The 20906-nt window shown below is 45.5% G+C and overlaps 1 protein-coding gene across 1 annotated transcript in view; it reads right to left on the reverse strand.

Annotated features, from left to right (window-relative positions):
* The window catches only part of LOC118428721, a 41336-nt gene extending 20430 nt beyond the window's left edge, over nt 1-20906 (reverse strand). The window contains exons 1-25 of the mRNA XM_035838878.1: nt 20637-20906; nt 19968-20234; nt 19466-19729; nt 18849-19115; nt 18231-18494; nt 17771-18034; nt 17274-17540; nt 16697-16960; nt 16134-16397; nt 15731-15991; nt 14866-15138; nt 14105-14368; nt 13518-13781; nt 12647-12913; nt 11650-11913; nt 11264-11530; nt 10684-10944; nt 8527-8793; nt 7840-8103; nt 6609-6689; nt 6000-6068; nt 5537-5608; nt 5263-5325; nt 4996-5052; nt 4713-4775 (exon numbers count right to left, since the gene is read on the reverse strand). Of these exons, the coding sequence (XP_035694771.1) occupies nt 4713-4775; nt 4996-5052; nt 5263-5325; nt 5537-5608; nt 6000-6068; nt 6609-6689; nt 7840-8103; nt 8527-8793; nt 10684-10944; nt 11264-11530; nt 11650-11913; nt 12647-12913; nt 13518-13781; nt 14105-14368; nt 14866-15138; nt 15731-15991; nt 16134-16397; nt 16697-16960; nt 17274-17540; nt 17771-18034; nt 18231-18494; nt 18849-19115; nt 19466-19729; nt 19968-20234; nt 20637-20895 (5437 nt within the window). The 5' untranslated portion in view covers nt 20896-20906. The remainder of the gene's footprint in view (nt 1-4712; nt 4776-4995; nt 5053-5262; nt 5326-5536; nt 5609-5999; nt 6069-6608; nt 6690-7839; nt 8104-8526; nt 8794-10683; nt 10945-11263; nt 11531-11649; nt 11914-12646; nt 12914-13517; nt 13782-14104; nt 14369-14865; nt 15139-15730; nt 15992-16133; nt 16398-16696; nt 16961-17273; nt 17541-17770; nt 18035-18230; nt 18495-18848; nt 19116-19465; nt 19730-19967; nt 20235-20636) is intronic.

Below are 20906 nucleotides of genomic sequence, written 5' to 3' on the forward strand. Positions count from 1 at the left end.
CTGTACCTCTACCGTCTCACTAAGTCCAGGTTCTGGAAGTTCAGGTTTGGTAGTCGGTTCAATCTTCTGCGCCACTACCGTCTCACTGAGTCCAGGTTCTGGTAGTTCAGGTTTGGTAGTCGAGTCTATCCTCTGCATCTCTACCGTCTCATTGCTTTTAGGTTCTGGTAGCTGAGGTTTGGTAGTCGACTTTATCTTCTGTACCACTGCCGTCTCACTGAGTCCAGGTTCTGGTAGTTCAGGTTTGGTTGTCGGTTCTATATTCCGCACCATTACCATCTCACTGAGTCCAGGTTCTGAAAGTTCAGGTTTGCTATTGGGTTCTATCCTCTTGACAACTACCGTCTCACAGAGTCCAGGTTCTGGTAGTCCAGGTTTGGTAGTCGGGTGTTTCTTACGTACCTCTACAGTCTCACTGAGCCCAGGTTCTGGTAGTTCCAGTTTGGTAGTCGCTTCTGTCTTCTGTACCACAACTGTCTCACTGAGTCCGGGTTCTGATAGTTCATGTTTGGTAGTCGGCTTCTGTACAACAACTATCTCACAGAGTTCAGGTACTGGTATTTCAGGTTCTGTTGTCGGTTCTATCTTCTGCACCACTACTGTTTTACTGGGTTCAGGTTCTGGTAGTTGAGGTTTAGTAACCGGGTCTTTCTTCTGTACCTCTACTGTCTCATTGAGTCCAGGTTCTGGAAGTTCAGATTTGGTAGTCGACTCTACCTTCTGTACCAGAACTGTCTCGTGGCGTTCAGTTTCCGGTAGTTGAGGTTTGGTAGTCGGGTATTTCTTATGTACCTCTACCGTCTCACTGAGTCCAGGTTCTGGTTTGGTAATCTCCTGCACCCCTTCCGTCTCATGGAGTTCAGTCTCTGGTAGTTGAGGTTCAGAAGTTGTTTTTATCTTAAGTACCCCTACTGTCCCTTGGAGTTCAGGCTCTGTTTCTTGAGGTTTGGAAGTCGGGTCTATCTTCTGTACCTCTACCGTCTCAATGAGTACAGTTTCTGGTAGTTGAGGTTTCGCAGTCGGTTCTACTTTCTGTACCACAACTGTCTCATGGAGTTCAGGTTCCGGTAGTTCCAAATTGGTAGTCGGTTCTATTTTCCGTAACACTACCGTCTCACTGAGTACAGGTGCTGGAAGTTCAGCTTTGCTAGTCGGGTCTATCTTCTGTACCTCTACCATATCACTGAGGCCAGGTTTTAGAAGTTCAGGTTTGGTAGTCGGTTCTATCTTCTGTACCTCTACCGTCTTACTGAGTCCAGGTTTTGATAGTTCAGGTTTGGTAGTCGGGTCTATGATCTGTACCTCTACCGTCTCATAGAATTCAGGTTCTGGTAGTTCAGGTTTGGTATTCGGGTCTATCATCTGTACTTCTACCGTCTCACTGAGTCCAGGTTCTTGTAGCTTATGTTCAGTAGTTTGTTCCGTCTTCTGTGCCACTACCGTCTTACTGAGTCCAGGTTCCGGTATTTCTGGTTTGGCAGTTGCTTCTATCTTCTGCTGCACTACCGTCTTACTACTGAGCCCAGGTGCTGGTAGTTTAGGTTTGGTAGTCGGCTCTATCTTCTGTACCTCAACTGTCTCATGGAGTTTAGGATCTGGCAGTTGAGGTTTGGTAGTAGGGTATTTCTTCTGTACGTCTACCGTCTCACTAAATCCAGGTTCTGGTAGTTCCGGTTTGGTAGTCGGGACATTCTTTTGTACCTCTATCGTCTCACTGAGTCCAGGTTCTGGAAGGTCAGCTTTGATAGTCGGGTCTATCTTCTGTACCTCTACCATATCACTGTGGCCAGGTTTTAGAAGTTCAGGTTTGGTAGTCGGTTCTATCTTCTGTACCTCTACCGTCTTACTGAGTCCAGGTTTTGATAGTTCAGGTTTGGTAGTCGGGTCTATCATCTGTACCTCTACCGTCTCATAGAATTCAGGTTCTGGTAGTTCAGGTTTGGTATTCGGGTCTATCATCTGTACTTCTACCGTCTCACTGAGTTCAGGTTTGGTAGTAGGTTCTATCTTCTTTACAACTACCGAATCACTCATTCCAGGTTCTGTCAGTAGAGATTTTGACGTCGGGTCTATCTTTTGTACCTCTGCAGTATCATAAAATTCAGGTTCTGGTAGTTGAGATTTGGTAGTCGGGTCTATATTCTGTACATCTACCGTCTCACAGAGTTGCGTTTCTGGAGGAATCTTTAAAACCTTAGTGTCTCTTCCTTTATCGGCTGATTCATCCTCCTCTGTTGGTGTTTTTGATGACAGTGGCAAAGTGACTTCTTTGATTTGAACCGTGTCAGTTTCTTTAGAGGGCGCCTTAGAATCATACTCACGATGTTTTCCCCCAAGAAGTTGTTTTGGTGGCTTGTCGTCACTCGGCAGTTTACTGGAAACTGTCTCAGTTGCAGTGAGTGACGTCTCCATATTCACTACCTCCTCTGTCTTTTCTTTTATAAGCTCCCTTTCCGGTTGGATCAACGATTCCTCTACTGCAACGTCTTCGACAGGAACTGTCACTTTTATGGTCTCAGATGGCGTCTCAGGAACTCCGGCTTCCCCCACTGTACTATTTTCGGCCTCTGGTTCCGGACGTTTAAAGCCAAAAAACTCCTTCAGTTTCATCACGAATCCTGGTCTATCTTGATGCAGTTCAGGGTTTGGTTGTTGCTCTACTGGTTCGGGATTGGTAGGAGATTCCATTTTCTGTTCCATCTCTTGTATAACTACATTTTCATGCAGTCCAGGTTCTGTCCGTTGTTCTTCGGGTTGATGTTTGACTAGGTCCCCTACTCCTGCTGTTGAAGAGGCCTCTCGCATCTCTGGTGATTTCTCTTTGGCGATGTTAGTGACTTCAATTGACCTCTCTACAGGCGCAGAGTCCATTATTTTCGTAGTAAAGGCCTGTTGGTTAAAACGACTGGACTCTTGTGTCTCCACATTTTCATTCATTGCCTCTTCCTGCTTGCCTACGGTGGTAATATATACCCTATCAGGAGTGGTCTTTGCACCATTGTTGTCTCTGTCATTCTCGGCTGGTGCATCATCTTCTGTTGAGGTTTCCGATGGCGGTGGCACTGTGACGTCCTTACTTGCAACTGTAACTGTTGACTCAGTGGGCACCTTAGAATTAGCCTCGATAGTTTTGTCTTCTACACTCCTGCCCGTAAGCTTTTTTGGTGGCTTGTCGCCGCCCGGCAGTTTTCCAGAAACTGTCTCTGTTGACTGGAGTGTCTTCTCCTCAATATTTGCATCCGTTGTATTTTCTTCTGTATCCACCTCTTCCAATTGGCGTTCTGGTTCATCTTCTACATCGTCTTCGGCAAGAACTGTCACTTTTACAATCTCGGATGGCGTCTTGGGAACAACTGCTTCCCCCATCATAACTTTTTCGGTCAATGGTTTTGGTTGTTTTGTGTCAGTTATGCTAAGAGGATCTTCAGAGATATTCATATCAATCGTTCCGTCTTCTCTTGTTGACTTTTCTACAACTACCAATTTCTCGTCAATTGGAGTCACCCTTGGTTTTTCATCATAGTCTCCTATGACTTGACGCTTTAGACGACTGGTTTCCTTTTTCTCCTCTTCTTCCTCCTTTACCTGCTTTGCCATATCAGTATTTGACATTGTTTCAGGAGGAGTCTTTGGGACAGTAGCATCTCTGCCTTTCTCGACAATGACATCTTTCTCTGTTGGGGATTCTGATGGTATCGAGAGGACAACGTCTTCAGCAATGCTATCTTTTTTGTTGGTAGGTGAGATTGAACCAACTTCCTTCTTTTTTACTCGAACATCCTTCTCTGTTGACGAATCTGATGGTTTCTCGTCTTTTGATGGTTTTCCATTCACTGTCTCTGGGCGTCTTGTCTCAATGAATGTTTCCGATACTTGTTCTAGAGTTACCTCCTTATTCGGATAGTATTCAGAAGATTTTTCTACAACATCTTCCTCCACAGGGAAGGCACCTCTTAAAGTCTCATAGAGAGCTTTGGGAACAACTATCTCCACAGCGTCAGCCTTTTCTATGGGGGGTTTTGCTAGTATCTCAGCAGCCCTTGTTTTGGTAGTATCAATCTCCGTAGTTTCTACGGGCTTCTCCTGATCTTGTGGTTTCTTTTGTTCACATTCCACTGCCTTTGGATTACGCAAAGACGTTTGTTCTGCAGTCTTGTTAGGGGCCCGAGGTGTCTCAAATGGTGCCTTGGGGGCGCCAGTCTGCTTATATTTTTTCTTTGTGTTCGGGAGCATCATCCGTACTACCCTCGGCTTCGGCTTTTCATGCACGATCTTCTTTTCTGATACGACCTCTGCTGCTTCAGTTGGAAGTTCAGTTGGATGCTCCGTTAGAGCCTCTTCTAAGTGAAATGCCGCCAGTGTGTCGTTATGAACTTTTCAAACACCACCCTACACCAGCATCATATACTAAAAAGCCTTGTTTTAACGGTAAAACAAAATAGACCAATGAAGACGGTTTTACATGAAAAAGACAGTATACGTTATTCCTTATCACCACTTGACCTACGGTAAAATTCGCCAACGCCACTGCAAAAAAGTAAACATGTCTCCAAAGGTCTAAATACTCATAGTAACAGGCCAATTGTACTGTCAATACTTTCGCAATTTAAACGTTAGTCGCTTTCAGGTTAGTCACATCACCCAGTTAGAAATATATGTCTGTGTAAACACTGAAGTATTAGACATCAGAACTGCTTTGCTGTACTCCATACCTGAAGGCTTAACCTCTGCTTTTGGTACGGTTGGAGGCGGTTTTTCTTCGCGTTTCTGTTCCACTGGAAGGATACGACAGCAATGCATTTGTCAGCTGGTGTATACCCTGAGCTCTTAAAGAACCGATTTCAACAATGCATTATTTGAACTCTTTCTGCACTCTATTTCGACTATTCATATTTGAACACACTTGGTACATCGATTGTGTCAGCGCTGTTCACTACGAAGCCGCAAAGTATAACACACCAGAACTGAGCCACCAATGCAATAAACAAGGTGTACCTTCGGTAGGTTTTGGGACGGCCTTGTCAGGTGTCACCTCAGTCACCCTTTCCTCTGCTGTCATACAAATTAGAGATACGGTGAAACTCTTGAAGCGAAATTAATGTTAAAGAAATTGCTGTACTGTGCGGACTCAGCAGTAACCGATATAAAACATTAAAGTAAGATATAACCTTTACACCTGCAACGGTGACACCTTTCAGGTTAAGTAAATACTATAATGTAGACAGCAGTCAGTACGACTATCAATGCGTTTGTTCTTCATACCTGTAGGCTTAACTTCTACTTTGGAGGCTGGTGGTGGCAACTTCTCTTCGGGTTTCTTTTCCACTGAAAGTAGCAGTGATTCTTTTCCAGATAAACCTGACTTTCTGACATATGTTCGCTTAAAGTACATACAAATATTAGTATGTAGATATTATTTTGGGTGGCAAGCATAACGCATATCAATTGTGCGGTACAATGTGGTAAGTGTGCCTGGCTGTGTATGTACAACAATGCACAAGCAGACAGAAACGACGCATCTCAACACATAAGTTACCTGTAGGAGTAATCGCTTCAGGTGTTGGAGGAGCTTCCTTCTTTTCCTTTTCTTCCGGTGCCTCTGCCTTTGCTATTATGAGATTTTGTGTTAGTAAGGTCGAGACAAACAGACGTCTGGGCATTGTTATACTGTAAGAGTACGTAGTGAGACACAGAGAAGTAGTAGAAGCTAAAGTAAGACAGAGACAGCGAAATACACAAGACAGAGACAGCGAAATACACAAATGACATAAAAGACAACAAACATGAAACAAGCTGTCAGTAATGAAAACGTACAACATTGCGCCCGTTTTAACCTAACAGCTCGAGTTAACCAGCATGATAAAGAGTATTTCAAGCCAAAGGCTAACGCACTATCACCAGAAGCTAGCTAAAGCCGCGCGTTATTGACAATCCACACGCATACATAGGTTTATGTAAGCGTTTTCAAAATGGCGGCTGTTGATGACAGAGTCCAGTACCTGGTACAGTAGCTGGTTCCGTTGGTTTCAATTGCGCAGGCGCAGCTGGAGGTACCACTTTCTCATCAGCTTGACAGAAAAGACGAAATTTTGTACAACAAAGAGCAAAGTTTCTTAACATACACCCACACCAAAAACGTTCCAACCTCCTCCGTCGCATACAACCAATGCAACAAATTTGTCAACTTTGTCAGACATACATTCATACATACATACATACAAACATTATTGAAAAGCACGTTTGAGATAGGTAACTGACAAGCACCTCTCTAGGAGAAGATCACTTATTCGCACGATATACCACACATTCCTTGCCATCCTTTCAAATCAGCGAGTTACGCAGTCTTTAGGATTTGAATTCCGTATATTGCTTCTGGCCCAAATAGCGCGATGCACGCATCTTTAACTTTAAGATAGCATGCAAGAGGAAAATGAGACGCAGAAAAAACACAAACAATACATTTTTCAAAGTTGTTGGGTGCTTTTATTTCTTGAACGTCATTCCAGACCAGACATGACAATAGTGGAGCTTTCTAACAACGGAAGAGGTTGCCCCCCAATTGGTGGTATCCACACCCACCCCCACCCACACTTTTTCCGTGTTCATACCTGTAACAGGCTTTGCTTCCTCTTTTGCGACCTTGACCTCCTCCTTTTTCTGAACCTTTGTTTCCACTTTGTCTGCCGGGACTGCGTTGAAACACAACGTACACAAACGCAATAGATCAGTATATCCATACGGCTTTGGAACGTTCCTCCCTTTGTTACCGTATTCGATACATTGCCACCCCTAGCCCTAGTTTTATTTCATCGACCAAGAGCTTATTGATTTGTCTTTCTACAATGCTATTCCCCCCTCATCCGTGTAACTGAGCGACGTTAAATTTCTTTTGTACGTACGTCCTTGCGCGTTATCCTCATGTTGTTGAGTTAACCGCGGTATAGAAAAGCAGCGCATAGTTTGATACTCCGTAAGATAGGAGGGATTGCAATATCATGCAGAAAAGACAGAAAAGACATCAACGCACTTGACTTGGCAGTCTGTACGTGAATGTGACCTTCATACAAAACATTACGTCTCAAAACCAGCCACCGTTGTACAAGATCGAAATGTGTAAGTCCATGCGTAATCCCAGCAAAACATAATCGATTCTACGTTCATCAATCTTCCAACCTCGTCTAACTCAATATTCTATTTCACAAAACCTACGACCAACGTTTCCTATCAGCCAAACGTAACCCCTTCGAAAATCAAGATTCAATGAGCCATCAACGCAGTGAAAAGTCTCATTTTCTTAATCTTCAAAGATGATATATTCACACCTTCTTTCTTTCCAAACAAATCTACTACTGAATACATCAGTCGAACCGACACATTCTACAGGGCAAATGCTCATGACCTTACCATTATCCAAGTGTACTCTCCTTCAACTGTGAACACTCTTGATGTTGTTCACCTGCGTCACCACATAAAACATCACATAGAATCTATATGAGACGTTGAGGCGTCGTGCAGTCCATCGTGCAACATTTGCAATCCCTCCTAATACCATGCATCTTACATTTTTGTCTTCATGGAAAAGGTTGGTTGAGGCCGTGGCTTTTCCTGGCGTAAGGCTACAAACGACATGGGTTTCTTGCCCTATCTAGGAAAAATTGCCAAATCAGCGATACGATAAGGGAGCAGCTCGGCTAAGCAGCGATGTCGTGCATTGGAAACTACCAAAGCAAACGTGCGCGGTTTGAGTCCAAAGGGATGGGATGGGGCTCCTGAAAATGCATCAAAAGGTGAAGTTTTCGTCTACGAATATCCAGGGGTAAGCCACATCAACGTCCCTACCGGTGGTTACTTTCAGAGTTTTTGAAGGAAGACTTTCTTCTTTATCTTGTATGGCGACCACGGTGAACTCGTATTCTTGATGAGGTTCGAGGTCTATAATCTTGCGTTCCCAAGTTGCGGGTCCGCCGATAGGTTGCATGACTCTGCCGCACTTCGGCACCACTTCGACCCGGTAATCTTGGGCGCCAGTGACGGGAGACCACGACAACGTAACCGACGTCGTTTTCACCGCTGAGGCTTTCACCCCCAACGGTGCAGGTAATGCTGCGAAAGGTGTGAATTTCAAGAACTGAAAATACGGGAAACAATAATCGCGTGTATCGCACAAAGCTCTTTGTTGGCGGTTTGAAGCAGATTCTGTTCAACAGCAGACCCTTTAGAAACAGGCACTGCATTGAATACATTTGCTCGCAATAACAATGGGCCCGGGGGGCAAGCCAGGTTGTCGGCCTAAATGTACTGAAAGGGTCGTTCAATGGTTAAATTTCATACTTTCAATTGCCACTGACGTATGATTGCAATTTTTGACGAAAAGCAATCGAAGGTGTACAAGTTTGCTCAGAAAAAGACAGCAGGTAGTAAAATCGCGCCACACTACATACAGCCAAACAAGCACACTCACTCATCTCAGGTATCTGCATAATCTATAATCTAAAGAGAACATTGTTGATGCATTCATCAGCTTACCTCTTGTGGTAATCTTGACCGGTTCGCTGGCCTCTCCAGAGCCTTTCTCCGTCATGCCAATCACCGATACCGTGTACTCCGCTCCAGCTGTCAGTCCTACTAAGGTCCTCTCCGCCTCCCCTGGTCCCCCAGTGGGCAGCTTCACGGATCCTTCCGCCGGCTCCACGAGCACGCGGTAGTCGGTCGCACCAGGTACGGGACTCCATGTGATGGTCGCCTGGTTGTCAGTTACAGATGGTGACTTCACACCCGTTGGCCTTGGGCAAGCTAGGACAACAAGTGTACATCGGTCGTCATTGTCCACCCAAAATGCCAAGAACATATACATCATGTACGTATGCATATGATTAAAGCACCAGATCAACAGATCACTCAAACATATGGTGCATATTCATATATATTGATATAGATACCCGATGTTTCATCCCTATTACCTGATGTCAAGGGTATCCAGTGAAAAGATTCGTAGTTGAAAGATGTTTCATCTTCAGGGCAGGTCATGTCATCAGTTCAGGAGCCGGTATAAGCCTATGACATGTGCGACTAGTGGCAGACTCTATGGTCTTAATTCAACGACACAATGATAGTCTCTGGCTAGTGACATGTTGACAAAGTGATGGTCGGATTGTAGAGTCATCTAGTCTTGTTAGACTTTCAACGAAATGACCACAACGTTCAACTCTTAAATTACAATTAGATTAGTAAAATTGTACTACAGTGAAGGCCTTGCCAAGGGCCATTAGTTTTGATTAACAAAACAAGTATTCAATGATGTATTGCAAAGAATGTACAAAGCAATTTAGCTCGGCCAAAATTTGAACTAGGAACGGGTTACATACAATTGAATGCAACTAGTAAATGTAGGTTTACAAAATAGCACCATTCACATTATCCTATGATCCTTAAACCCTCCTCGATTGACGCACATAGTCGAGGCTTTAAAAAAATCAGACGCCTGTTAATTTGACAGAATGCTTTCTGACCAGTGATCCATAAGCTACTCATTGAACTGTGACAAAATTTAAAGAGAAAGAGGAGAAAAGGTGCGAAATGAGAAGGTGGGTGTACTACAGTATGTGGCAATGGCGTGTACAGATGATGTGTGTGGAAGTGGTGCTAGGGCTCATTGTCGGTCTCGTATACTGTTATTGTGAACGAGTCTGTTGCACAGGAGACTTCAGCCGAGACTTCAGCCATTTGCGAGTCATCGAGCCCAGAAACAGTGTCTGCAGGAAGAGAGGCAAAAAGATCACTTGAAATAAGTATGACAGTAAAGAGAAGCTAGATGTAAATAGTTTGTTTTTTTTACGTTAGAGGATATACCAAACATTAGACAGCTGTACCCATGTTCTTTGTCGTGCTGGTGTCTTTTACTATGGTTTGTCAAGGGCTTGTGATTAAAGGAGCTTGCAAGGTTAGAGAAGAACGCATGACACAGAGTAGTAGATCCATCGCTACAGAAGATACATCAGGATAAGGAGGCACTGATGATTACTGTGAAATGGGTATAAGGCTAAAAGCGTTATTAAGTACCAAGCGCCTCGGGGTAGACGGTGACAGTACATCGTCCGGTCTCCGCTGCCCATTGCGCCAAGCAGGTGGTGGTGCTACTGGCAGGCGCTACTGCCTGGACCCCACATACACGCGTTCTTAGGATTTGCAGCTCTATATCTATAAAACGTGATATAGCAAGATTAGGAGCTCGAGCTGTTCTTCATATGTTAATTTGGAAAATTGTGGAAAAAAAGCGCGACAAAGCGACAGGGTGAGAACCACCTTCAGAAAAAGGGGTACGTTTGACTGTCTGTAATGACCACCATGTACCACAGGGTGATAGAATACAGGAGCACATATCTGTAAGTGAGTTGTGTGACGAGTTTTGTTGTTTTGTTTGCGATGTGTGCGTTGATGAGACAAACAAGTGGTTCTACAGATAAGAAGTTGGTTGAAATGAATGAAAGCCAAGACAGAAATAAAAGTAAAAGGTAACAAAAAAAATTAATAGTACTTAGCAAATGGATCATGGTCAGAGCATTTCATGTGCGTCTAAGACCTAATTGCATGTGAGGGCCTACGTCTACAGCCTGTGAGAGGAGAAATCTCGTCGACGCTGAAATGTAGTTGAGATTTAGGTTGAGCTTAAGTATGATAGCTTACCTTTCGTAGAGAACTTCACTGGCCGACATGGGTTGCTTACACCCTTATCGTTAGTGGCAGCAATCTTGACTTCGTAATCCGTGCCTGGCTTCAGGCCCTTGACCACTCTCTCGGCTGCAGAGGGTCCCTTTTCTGTTGGTGAGACCTCTGCGGGAGGGTCGGTGACTATTTCATAGTCCCTAGCACCAGGAACAGGTGCCCAGCTGATGGTAGCACTGTCAGCGGATGAGCTGACCGCCACATCACCGGGAGTTGGAAGTGCTGAAGTATATGAAGAACAGACTCTGGTCAGTATACCCACGAAATATGTACTTACTACTAAAATCTTTATGACGATCTATGTTAACTTGAAAGTTCATTTGTGTTGGTAGATCCATTGCAACCTATGATCCACTGGTCACTGAGTCACGTGTTCTATCTTCATAACGTGACGCACGGCAGCAGTGGATTGTTCATTCATTGACAAAGGCTGGTGCCGTTCAGTCAAAAATTTGGGTGAGTCCAATTTTTGTGTTGGATTTTACAGTTCAACTAGTTCAAGAATGCCGTTCTATGCTGAAGTCTCAATGTTCACACTCACCTTTTGTCGTGACTCTTAGTGGCTGTCCAACGCCACTTTCGCCCTTAGAACTGACAGCTGTTACGGAGAGGGAGTAGTCCGTCGCTGCCTGCAGACCCGTGACGACTCTCTCGGCACCTGCAGGGCCGTCCTTACCCGGGGACACCTTAGCACCATTAGGCACTCCGGAAATGACGTAATCTGTTGCACCTGGCACGGAGGTCCAGGCCAGGGTCACACTGTTGTCATCGACGGTCGACGGCTTAAGGCCGGATGGAGTAGCAAGGGCTGTAAAAAAATATATAGTACCACAGTCAATTAATTGATAACGTTTTTTTTAATAGCCAGATCCAAATGGTGAGACCATACAATTTTCATAGGTGAACTGTAACGTGAAAGAGTCTTACTGTTAGTTTTGATGGAGATGGGTTCACAAGGTGCACTCTCCCCACTCGGTCCTTTTCCGACGACTGCAACTTTGTACTCCTGACCAGCCTGAAGGCCCCTGATCTCCCTTACCGGAGCCGCGGGCCCTTCTTTGGTCACAACAACTTCGCCTGCCGGTTCCACCTGCACCGAGTAGTCAGATGCTCCTGGAACGTTGGACCAGACGACTGTGGCGGTGCTGTCTCCTACGGTACCGGCCTTCACACCACCCGGAGTTGGCAATGCTACAAGTAGAAAATAACAAATATTCTACAACATGGACCTGATAACATCATTGATCGAGGTAGCTGGATAGTGGCAGCCGGACATGATAGCTGTAGACTTATATAAAAGTTCGAAGGTCAATCTATTCCTTTCTTCTTCTTTTTTTCTTCTTTTTTATTTATTTGTTCAGCTGTTTACAAAAAGCCAGGGCTGCCCAAGTAGCCGTAGGCTATTGTCAAGGGCTAACCCTGTACATGTTCGCACATGTTCGCACACGACAGGTTATACCGCCCCTTACGGGGTGACACACCCGTCCGGGTGAATGATGTAGATCACCATGTGGCTGATACGAGACAGAGGTTCGCCAGGCCTCCATCCGGGTGATTTGAAGTGAATCACCAACTTCCGACAGAAGGATTTGCACTAACGCACACCGCACCATCGCACGTGTGGGGGTTCTTTAACGTGCATGGGTATGGCTCTCCCCATACACGGGACCTCCATTTAACGCCCTATCCGAGGGACGACTCATTTTTCACTTGAGTAAAGTGAGGAAAGTCGTGTAAAGTGCCTTTCCCAAGGGCACAAGACCGGCAACACGGCAGGCGGATTCGAACCGGGGACCTCTCGGTCACGGGCCGAATACACTACCACTGTGCTACGCGGCCCTTTCTTCTTTAATACGCCTTTACAAGAGTCAGCGGACTCTTTATTCAAAAGCACCTCACCGGAAGAGAAAACGCCTATACATACCTCTTGTAGTGACTTTGACTGGTTCTGTCTGTGCACTGTTTCCGTCAGGACACAGAGCGACCACGGAGAAGGAGTACTCCGTACCGGGGCGGAGACCAGTGATGACCCGCTCGGAGTCAGCACGGCCGCCCTTCCGTGTTACCACCTGCACGTCCTCGGGACTGGACACAATCTTGTAGTCAGTAGCTCCAGGTACAGCCGACCAGGCCAGGGTCAGCTTGTTATCCTCCATCGAGGTGGGTTTGACGGAAGATGGGGAGGGCAAAGCTAGAACAACAACAATGTGGATTACATTAACACACACGTCAACACTTGTTGGCATTAGAATGTCAAGCATACAATTGTAGATGTTGTTGATTTAGAACGTTAGCATGTACATCCAGTTACATCAGATTTCAAGAACGAATCCTGTGACCGGATCCTAACTTTTTATTGTTCACTACTGTTATAAACAAAAGTATCATATCACATCACTATATATCAGAATATCAATGGCCTATATTGTTATAGCAAAATATTGAATTATTGATGTCTATGTTGTGAATGGTAGATATCCTGGTACCGGTCCATATTGTTTACCAACATATTGCAGATATTTGTTGTCGTGTTTCGTGTGCGTTACTGTTTGAAATATGTGTGTAGATTCCGACCACAAGAAAGTAAAAATAAGTCCCATTTGATACTTGATTCTTTGTTTGGATCCTGCTTTGAGTTGCCCACGGTGTTTACATAGCCCAATTCCTCGGACTGGTGGACAAGATTGTCTCAGTAGTCTCTGGGCTATTTCTATCACAATTTGGCACGATGTGGTTCAATGGTACATAATACACTAGGTAATAAGTTATCCACATGAGAATTACCAGCAACTTACGGTTAGTCTTGATGACGATTGGTTCACATTCCGCACCGTCGCCCTTCTCGCCCTTTCCTGACACAACAACCTTGTACTCTGTGCCGGGTTTCAGTCCCTGGATCTGCCGTACGGGCGCTCCCGCTCCTTCTGCGGTCTCCATAACCTGTCCTTCAGGCTCCACCTTCACGGCGTAGTCGGACGCCCCTGGTACTGCGGCCCAGGAAACGGTGGCGGAAGTGTCGGTGACCGCTCCTTGGCTGGGCTGCTCGGGTGACGGTAACGCTGTAGAAGACATAGAGACAACGTAGTAAGTTCATGTACTCAGGGCATCAACGAAATGGTCTGAGAAGGAGAGTGCTATCTTTGACAGTGTGAAATAGTGATGTCAACCAGACTAAGAAAGATAGCCCTTGTCTCAACAGATACATGAGTTGACCTGAAGCAAACAGTACCCCGCATGCGAAATGTACAAAGTAAATATAGCTAGCACCGTCCACAGAGGATGTCCTGACAACCAACTAAAGCTTGAATTGTAGTGACCAATGTATCTCAAAGAATCCACAAACCCTGCTTACACCAGAATTTGAGACGACAGGATGTCTTACCTTTTGTTTTGAAGACAAACTCATCCGAAGGAGCGCTGGTGCCATCTGGGTTCTTCGCGGTAACGCTAACGGTGTACTCCGTATTTGTCTTCAGGCCCTTCAGCACCCTCTCAGCACCGGACGGACCCTTGTCAGTCGGGACGACCTCCGCTGTAGGGGTGACTGTCAGTACGTAGTTTGTCGCAGCCTCAGCTGGCGCCCATTCCAGGAAAGCCGATGTGTCTCCTACTTTTCCAGCCGTCACTCTTGACGGCTTTGACAATGCTGAATTGTAAAATAGATAATATCAAAAGATGTAGGCATAGAACACGCCAATAATTCTCAAAGCAGTTATTTGTATACACAACACAATGTTAAAATATAAAACCCAAAACATGAGTTAATCTGACATTCGGAAACAATGTTTAAATTCTCCAAGACACTATGGTCAGTCTTCACACAGCTACTTCTTACAGTAGCCTGTTGTATAATTCTGCAAGCATTGGAGGTTCGGTAAAGTTCAAAATCGATTTATCTCTTTACAAAGACAAATTACACTGAAAAAAATCATGTGAAAACCAAACACTGCAGATGTACCAAGAAAGTCTTCACATTTAATCTTATGGTGAAAATGAAGAAACTTTAAAGGAAGAAGTGGTTAAATTGTATTTGGCACAGCACACGTCACAGCAAATTTAATACGCTACTGCATGACAAATGACATGCTGTGGAAATGGGATGCAGAACCATGACACTCAGAGATGTACGACCCTAGTAGGCACCTAGAGTTTTGACTTTGAAAGGCTCGCAGTCCATGCTGGACTCGTCGTTGTTGACAGCTATGATGGTGAATGTGTATTCTGTGTTAGGCCATAGCTGAGTCAACAGCCGCTCGGGGGCTGCCTTCCCCTTGGCGTCGTCCACCAACTGCACCCGGGCCTTATCCGGCTCCGCGCTGATGATGTAGCTCGTGGCGCCTTCGATGGGCTTCCAGGCCAGGAGAAGGCTGGAGTCCGTCACGGAGGAGGCTCCTACACCCGTGGGAGGCAGCAGTGCTGCACGTAGGTCGGCCGTAGGTTAGAGAATCGGAAGAATGGCGATCCACATAGACGTATAGGAATGGTTTCGACAAGAACGTAACAAGAACAGGACACAACAATAGTAATTTAGGATGGCTGCAGAATGATAGGGTATTACATACAAAGCATGGAAGTGCAAGAAGGCGGTAAAGAAAATACAAAGAAAGCACGATACAAGTTAAGTAAGGGATGTGATGGAAAACGAACATAGGAAGACAACAGGTTATTTTTAAAAGAAAAAGAATTAAAAGAGAAGCATATGGAATCATAAGCAATTTGTCAGTAATAGTAGTTAAGCGATTTATGAAAGTGGTCATGTGTTAAAGATGAGGCCTTAAAGAGACTGAAGAATGAAAACGACTACCAGGATAAAGCAAATTTATACATGACTGCCTAATGCAGAGAACAGTCCTGGAGGAAAGGTGTATGAAATGAAAAGGCCTGATGACAAGATGATCCCAAGAGGCACATATTCACAAATCAACTGTGCGTCGTCACTCCCGCCTGTCGTCGCTAATTTGTCTTTATCGTTCTTTAAGGCAGATTATGCTACTTGTAGACTCCTCACCTTTGGTTCTGACGATAAGTGGCTCCGACACGGCACTTGTTCCGGCCTTCCCCACAGCTGTGATGGTGACGGTGTACTCCGTGCCTGACAGCAGACCCCTCAGCTCCCTCTCCGGGGCTGAAGCTTTTATAGTTTGCTTAACCTCACATTTGGGCTCCACAGAGACCTGGTAGTCCGCAGCCCCCTGTATACCGGTCCATGTAATGATGGCGCTGTTGTCTGTAACCGATTTGACTTTGCCCTCATTCGGTCGTGGAAGTGCTGCAAAGAAACATATCAGATATACACATCACAAGTTGTATTCACGTGTAAAGATACGCTGCTGTTTATCCTTAATAGACATAACTACATATGCAAAGCGCTGTTGTAAAATATTGTGACTCAATTTTAATACAACTCTTACCTTTAGTGGTCACTTTAACGGGTTCTGACAAGGCGCTGCTTCCCTTCTGTGTTAGCGCCACGACCCTGATGCTGTACTCCGTCTTAGAGTTCAGCCCGGTAACGATCCTCTCCGGCGCACCTGGACCTCCCTCCCCGACCTGGACACTGGCCTCCGGCTGAGTCTTGACGTGGTAGTCGGTAGCACCAGGCACTGCCGGCCAGGACACTCTTACTTCCTTGTCGGAGACGAAAGGCACATCGACACCGGCAGGGGCAGGAAGTGCTGGAAGATTCCGTTAAAACAACAACATTGGCATGAAAGATCTGTGTCAGATCACCATATCATGGATTTGAACATAAGGATTGCTCTAAGACTTGTGCCTTCATCAGGATAAGTGACAATACGGGCACGTGACCCGATTCATCATAACACGTGATTTCTGAAGCGGGTCACAGGTGCCTACCTCGTTTCGTTCATCTAATAAGATAAAGGCCAAAGAGCTGAACGAAAATTCAATGGCACTAGCTATGTCTCCAGTTGAAATTTATCTCAATTGATTAAAAAAATATCAGAAATCTCACCATTTGTACGAATCGCCAAATGTTCACTCTCAGCGCTCGTTCCTTGAGGAAACTTGGCGGCTACCCTGACGATGTACTCTGTGGCGGGTTTCAGGTTCCTGAGTTCTCTCTTAGGAGCGCCCGACCCTCCTGCTGTCGGTACAACCTCACACTCGGGCTCCACCTTAACGATGTACTCTTCAGCACCCTCTGTCGGCGCCCAGGAGACGATCACGCTCCTATCTGTTACGGTCGGTGTGCCAAGACGTGCCGGAACGGGTAGACCTGTTGTATGGCAGCACGGAAAGAAATTAGAAATGTGCTATGACAAAGAAAGGTAACTGGTTACTGTCTAAATGGTCTAAAGGCGTTTTAATCATGATTTCTCTACTTCATACTCCATCACTTTTTGTATCGGGTGAGACTCCAGAGGTCTATCGATTTTGTTTGTTGTTGATGTGAATCTACGACAAAGAACTGTATGGTGCACCCGCATCCTATTCATTGTATTGTGCACCCGCATCTTATTCGTGAAGAAATTTTATTTGTAACTTTTGATGAAGAAAAGATTTACAATGAAGGCAAACACCGATCTTACCTGGAGTTTTCAGCTTGAAGGGTTCTGACTGCGTGCTGTCCCCAGCAGCGCCGATAGCCGTCACATAGGCAGTGTACTCAGTATCAGGACGCAGGCCCTTCAGTATCCTCTTGGGAGCAGCTGGTCCCTCCTTGTCTACTGCCACTTCAGGTCCGGAGGGTTCTACAACTACCCGGTAGTCAGTAGCTCCCTTCACGGCCGTCCAGGTGATCACGGCAGTGTCAGCAGTTGTTGAAGTAGGCTGGATCTTGAAGGGTGTCTCCAGAGCTGAAGGTGGAAAGACGTATGAGATAACAGAAATAGCATTTATATGTGCAACACATAACAAGCGATCAGTAACACACATAAAGCTGCACCTGCAAGGGCAACGACAGTTGTAACATGTTGCAACATCTTGAAACACACAAACGTTAGCTATTCTCGTAACCCCACAGTTTCCTAGACCATGCCTTTGACAGAAGATAGTGGCAAAGCATTGTAATAGAGACTATACAAACCTTTTGTCGTAACTTTCACAGGTTCAGTCAGTCCGCTGCTGCCCTTCTGTGTGAGCGCCACGACCCTGATGCTGTACTCTGTGTTAGGTTTCAGTCCGGTAACGATCCTCTCCGGCGCACCTGGACCTCCCTCCCCGGCCTGGACACTGGCCTCCGGCTGAGTCTTGACGTGGTAGTCGGTAGCACCAGGCACTGCCGGCCAGGACACTCTTACTTCCTTATCGGAGACGAAAGGCACCTCGACCTTAGAAGGAGCAGGAAGTGCTGAAACGGTAGGATGAGACAATGCGATGAACAATAGTGGAAACACTTAGTGTCCTCAATTGCAAGCTGAGATTTTATTTCAAAATATTAAGTCATGCGTTGATTGGAAGTAGACATTGTATTTTGTATAAAGGAAGGATGGCAGGTTCATGTTTGACACTGTTTTGAAAAACAAATTAATTGTCTTGATCATTACCGTTTGTCCGGATCGGTAAAGGTTCACTGTCGGCGCTTGTTCCCAGCGGTCCCTTCGCAGCTATCCGGATGGTATATTCTGTGGCGGGTTTCAGGTTCCTGAGTTCTCTCTCAGGAGCACCCGGCCCTCCTGCTGTCGGTACAACCTCACACTCAGGCTCCACTTTAACGATGTACTCTTCAGCACCCTCTGTCGGCGCCCAGGAGACGATCACGTTTCTATCCGTCACTGTGGGTGCGCTTACACGCGTAGGGCTAGGCAGCGCTGAGAAAACAAGATTGTTGGTATTTCAAAATAACGTGGCATGACTTAGCATGAAAGTTCATCTGTGTCGGTAAATGACATTAGGGATAAACTAAACTTTAAATAACCAACACTACAAAAAAGTTTTGGATAAGTCCCAACTTATTTGTAGTGTTGGTTAGTTAAAGTTTAGTTTATCCATAAGCATAACAACGTACCATGAAAACAAGGAAAAACCTATATGATTGGTTAAAGACCCACAACAATTATTGTTATTGTACGGTTCATGTTGTTTAGTTTATTAGCAACCCTTCAGTATGCGGTCTCAAGGCTTGCAATGTTAAGATAGACACAAGATAAACACAATTGTCTCACCAGCAGTTTGGATCTCCAACGCTTCTGACTGTGTGCTCTCCCCAGCGGCACTGATGGCTGTGACGTACACATGATAATGCGTGTCAGGATGAAGTCCCTTCAGTATTCTCTTAGGAGCGGCCGGTCCCTCCTTGTCTACCGAAACTTCAGCTCCCGGAGGCTCCACCCTTATCTTGTAGTCAGTAGCCCCCTTCACAGCCGTCCACGTGATCACTGCCGTGTTGGTGGTTGCTGTGGCCGCCTCAATCTTCGCAGGCGTGTCCAGAACTGAACATGAACATACGAAAGTGATAAGTGATAGGTTTCTTATGTATCACCAACGTTGGACAAATTCAGAATTCAGGCTACTGTTGTGACAATGGAACGTCAAGTCTGATGTATAAAAGTCTACGTGTCACACAATTGCCGGACACGGTAAAACACAGGTTATCAAGACTATAGGCATAAAGGTTGATGCCACATTATTCAACAGCAAACTGCGAACATTTTTCGAGAAAGCAACTTGAAGTCGACTCAGAATTGTGTGCACTTGATAATACGTAACCGTCAAAGGTATACGCTTGAAATAAGCTTAGAAAACAGTCCACGACCCACATGTATCCATCATGTCCTCTTACCTCTGGTTTTAACTTTAACAGGTTCACATGCGGCACTAGAGCCCTCCGTGCTGACGGCCACTACCGTGAATGTATACTCAGTTCCAGGTTCCAGACCAGACACCGTTCTCTTGGCGCCGCTCTTGCCACCTTCCCCGGGAGAAACCCTGGCGTCCGGCTCCGATGTGACGATGTAGTCAATGGCACCGGGTACGGGAGTCCACGCCAACTCTAGGCCTGAGGCGGTCACTGAGGACACTTCAACACCAGAGGGCGATGAAAGCTCTGGTGTGAAAAGAAACAAGTCTTACATTGTAGTTCACTTTTTAGGAACTCGAAAAGTACTCGTAAAAGCTTTATGATTATCAGTATTGTAGAAAATCTCTAACGATTGCCATTCTAAGGCTTTAGTAATCTCGGCCTGATGCATTGAAATACAAAACACTAGCCACTGACATGTTCATAAGTTACAAAGCCTGGCCGACTAGATCTACATCTATCGGAGAATTCTTGTTCATTTCACCTGCTGTTGTAAATGTGAATGTCTGACTCTCTGCACTCGTTCCCTTGCTGCTCGTCGCCACAATGGTAACCGTGTAGATAGTTTTTCCCTTCAGTCCCTTCAGGTGCCTTTCCGAGGCGGATTTGCCCGCTGGGGGTACAGCTATTTCTCCGACCTGGGGCTGAACTTTTACCGTGTAGTCTTCAGAACCAGAGACGGATGTCCAGGACAGCACGCATGTAGAGTCCGTCACGTGGCTGGTTTTGAACCCGGACGGAGTGGACAAGGCTGTGATGTAGAAGAAAGATACGTTAAGATCTGACTTTTGGTGCGTAGGTCGGTAGCACGTGGTGGAGAAGGTAGCAGGTCGTTTCGCCACAATGTCAGTTCGCCAACGTCATTTCGCCACAAGTTAAGTCATTTCGCAACAATGCACAAGTCGTTTAGCAACAATACACAAATCATTTCGCCACATTTGAATTTTATTTCTGTAGATGACCTAATAGCATTAGAAATCGTATTCCTAACTTAATACTAGTATTGTCCATTCTCCAGTACATCTATGTCCTATCTTTCCGCAAGTACAATGGGATACACAATCAGTAATAGTTAAAAGTTACTTTATAATGCCCATGCCCATGCAACAATAAGGAAACTGAGTCTTAAGAATCGATCGTGATGAAAGCTCACCCATAGTTTTGAAAGAGAACGTCTGAGATTCATTGCTCTCTCCCTTTTCGTTTTTGGCTGTGACGGTGACCCAGTAGTCGCTGGCAGACTGCAGACCACGCAGTACCCGCTCTGAGGCGGTTTTACCCGCTTCTGTTGGGACAACCTCCGGACCCTCTGGATCCACCGTGACATGGAAATCTTTGGCACCTTCAATGGGTGCCCAGGAGATCAGCGCAGCTTCATCAGTCACGTTTGCGAGCTTGAGATCTTCGGGCATCGGAAGTGCTT

Source organism: Branchiostoma floridae, chromosome 13, assembly GCF_000003815.2.
Source record: "Branchiostoma floridae strain S238N-H82 chromosome 13, Bfl_VNyyK, whole genome shotgun sequence".
Taxonomy (NCBI): domain Eukaryota; kingdom Metazoa; phylum Chordata; class Leptocardii; order Amphioxiformes; family Branchiostomatidae; genus Branchiostoma; species Branchiostoma floridae.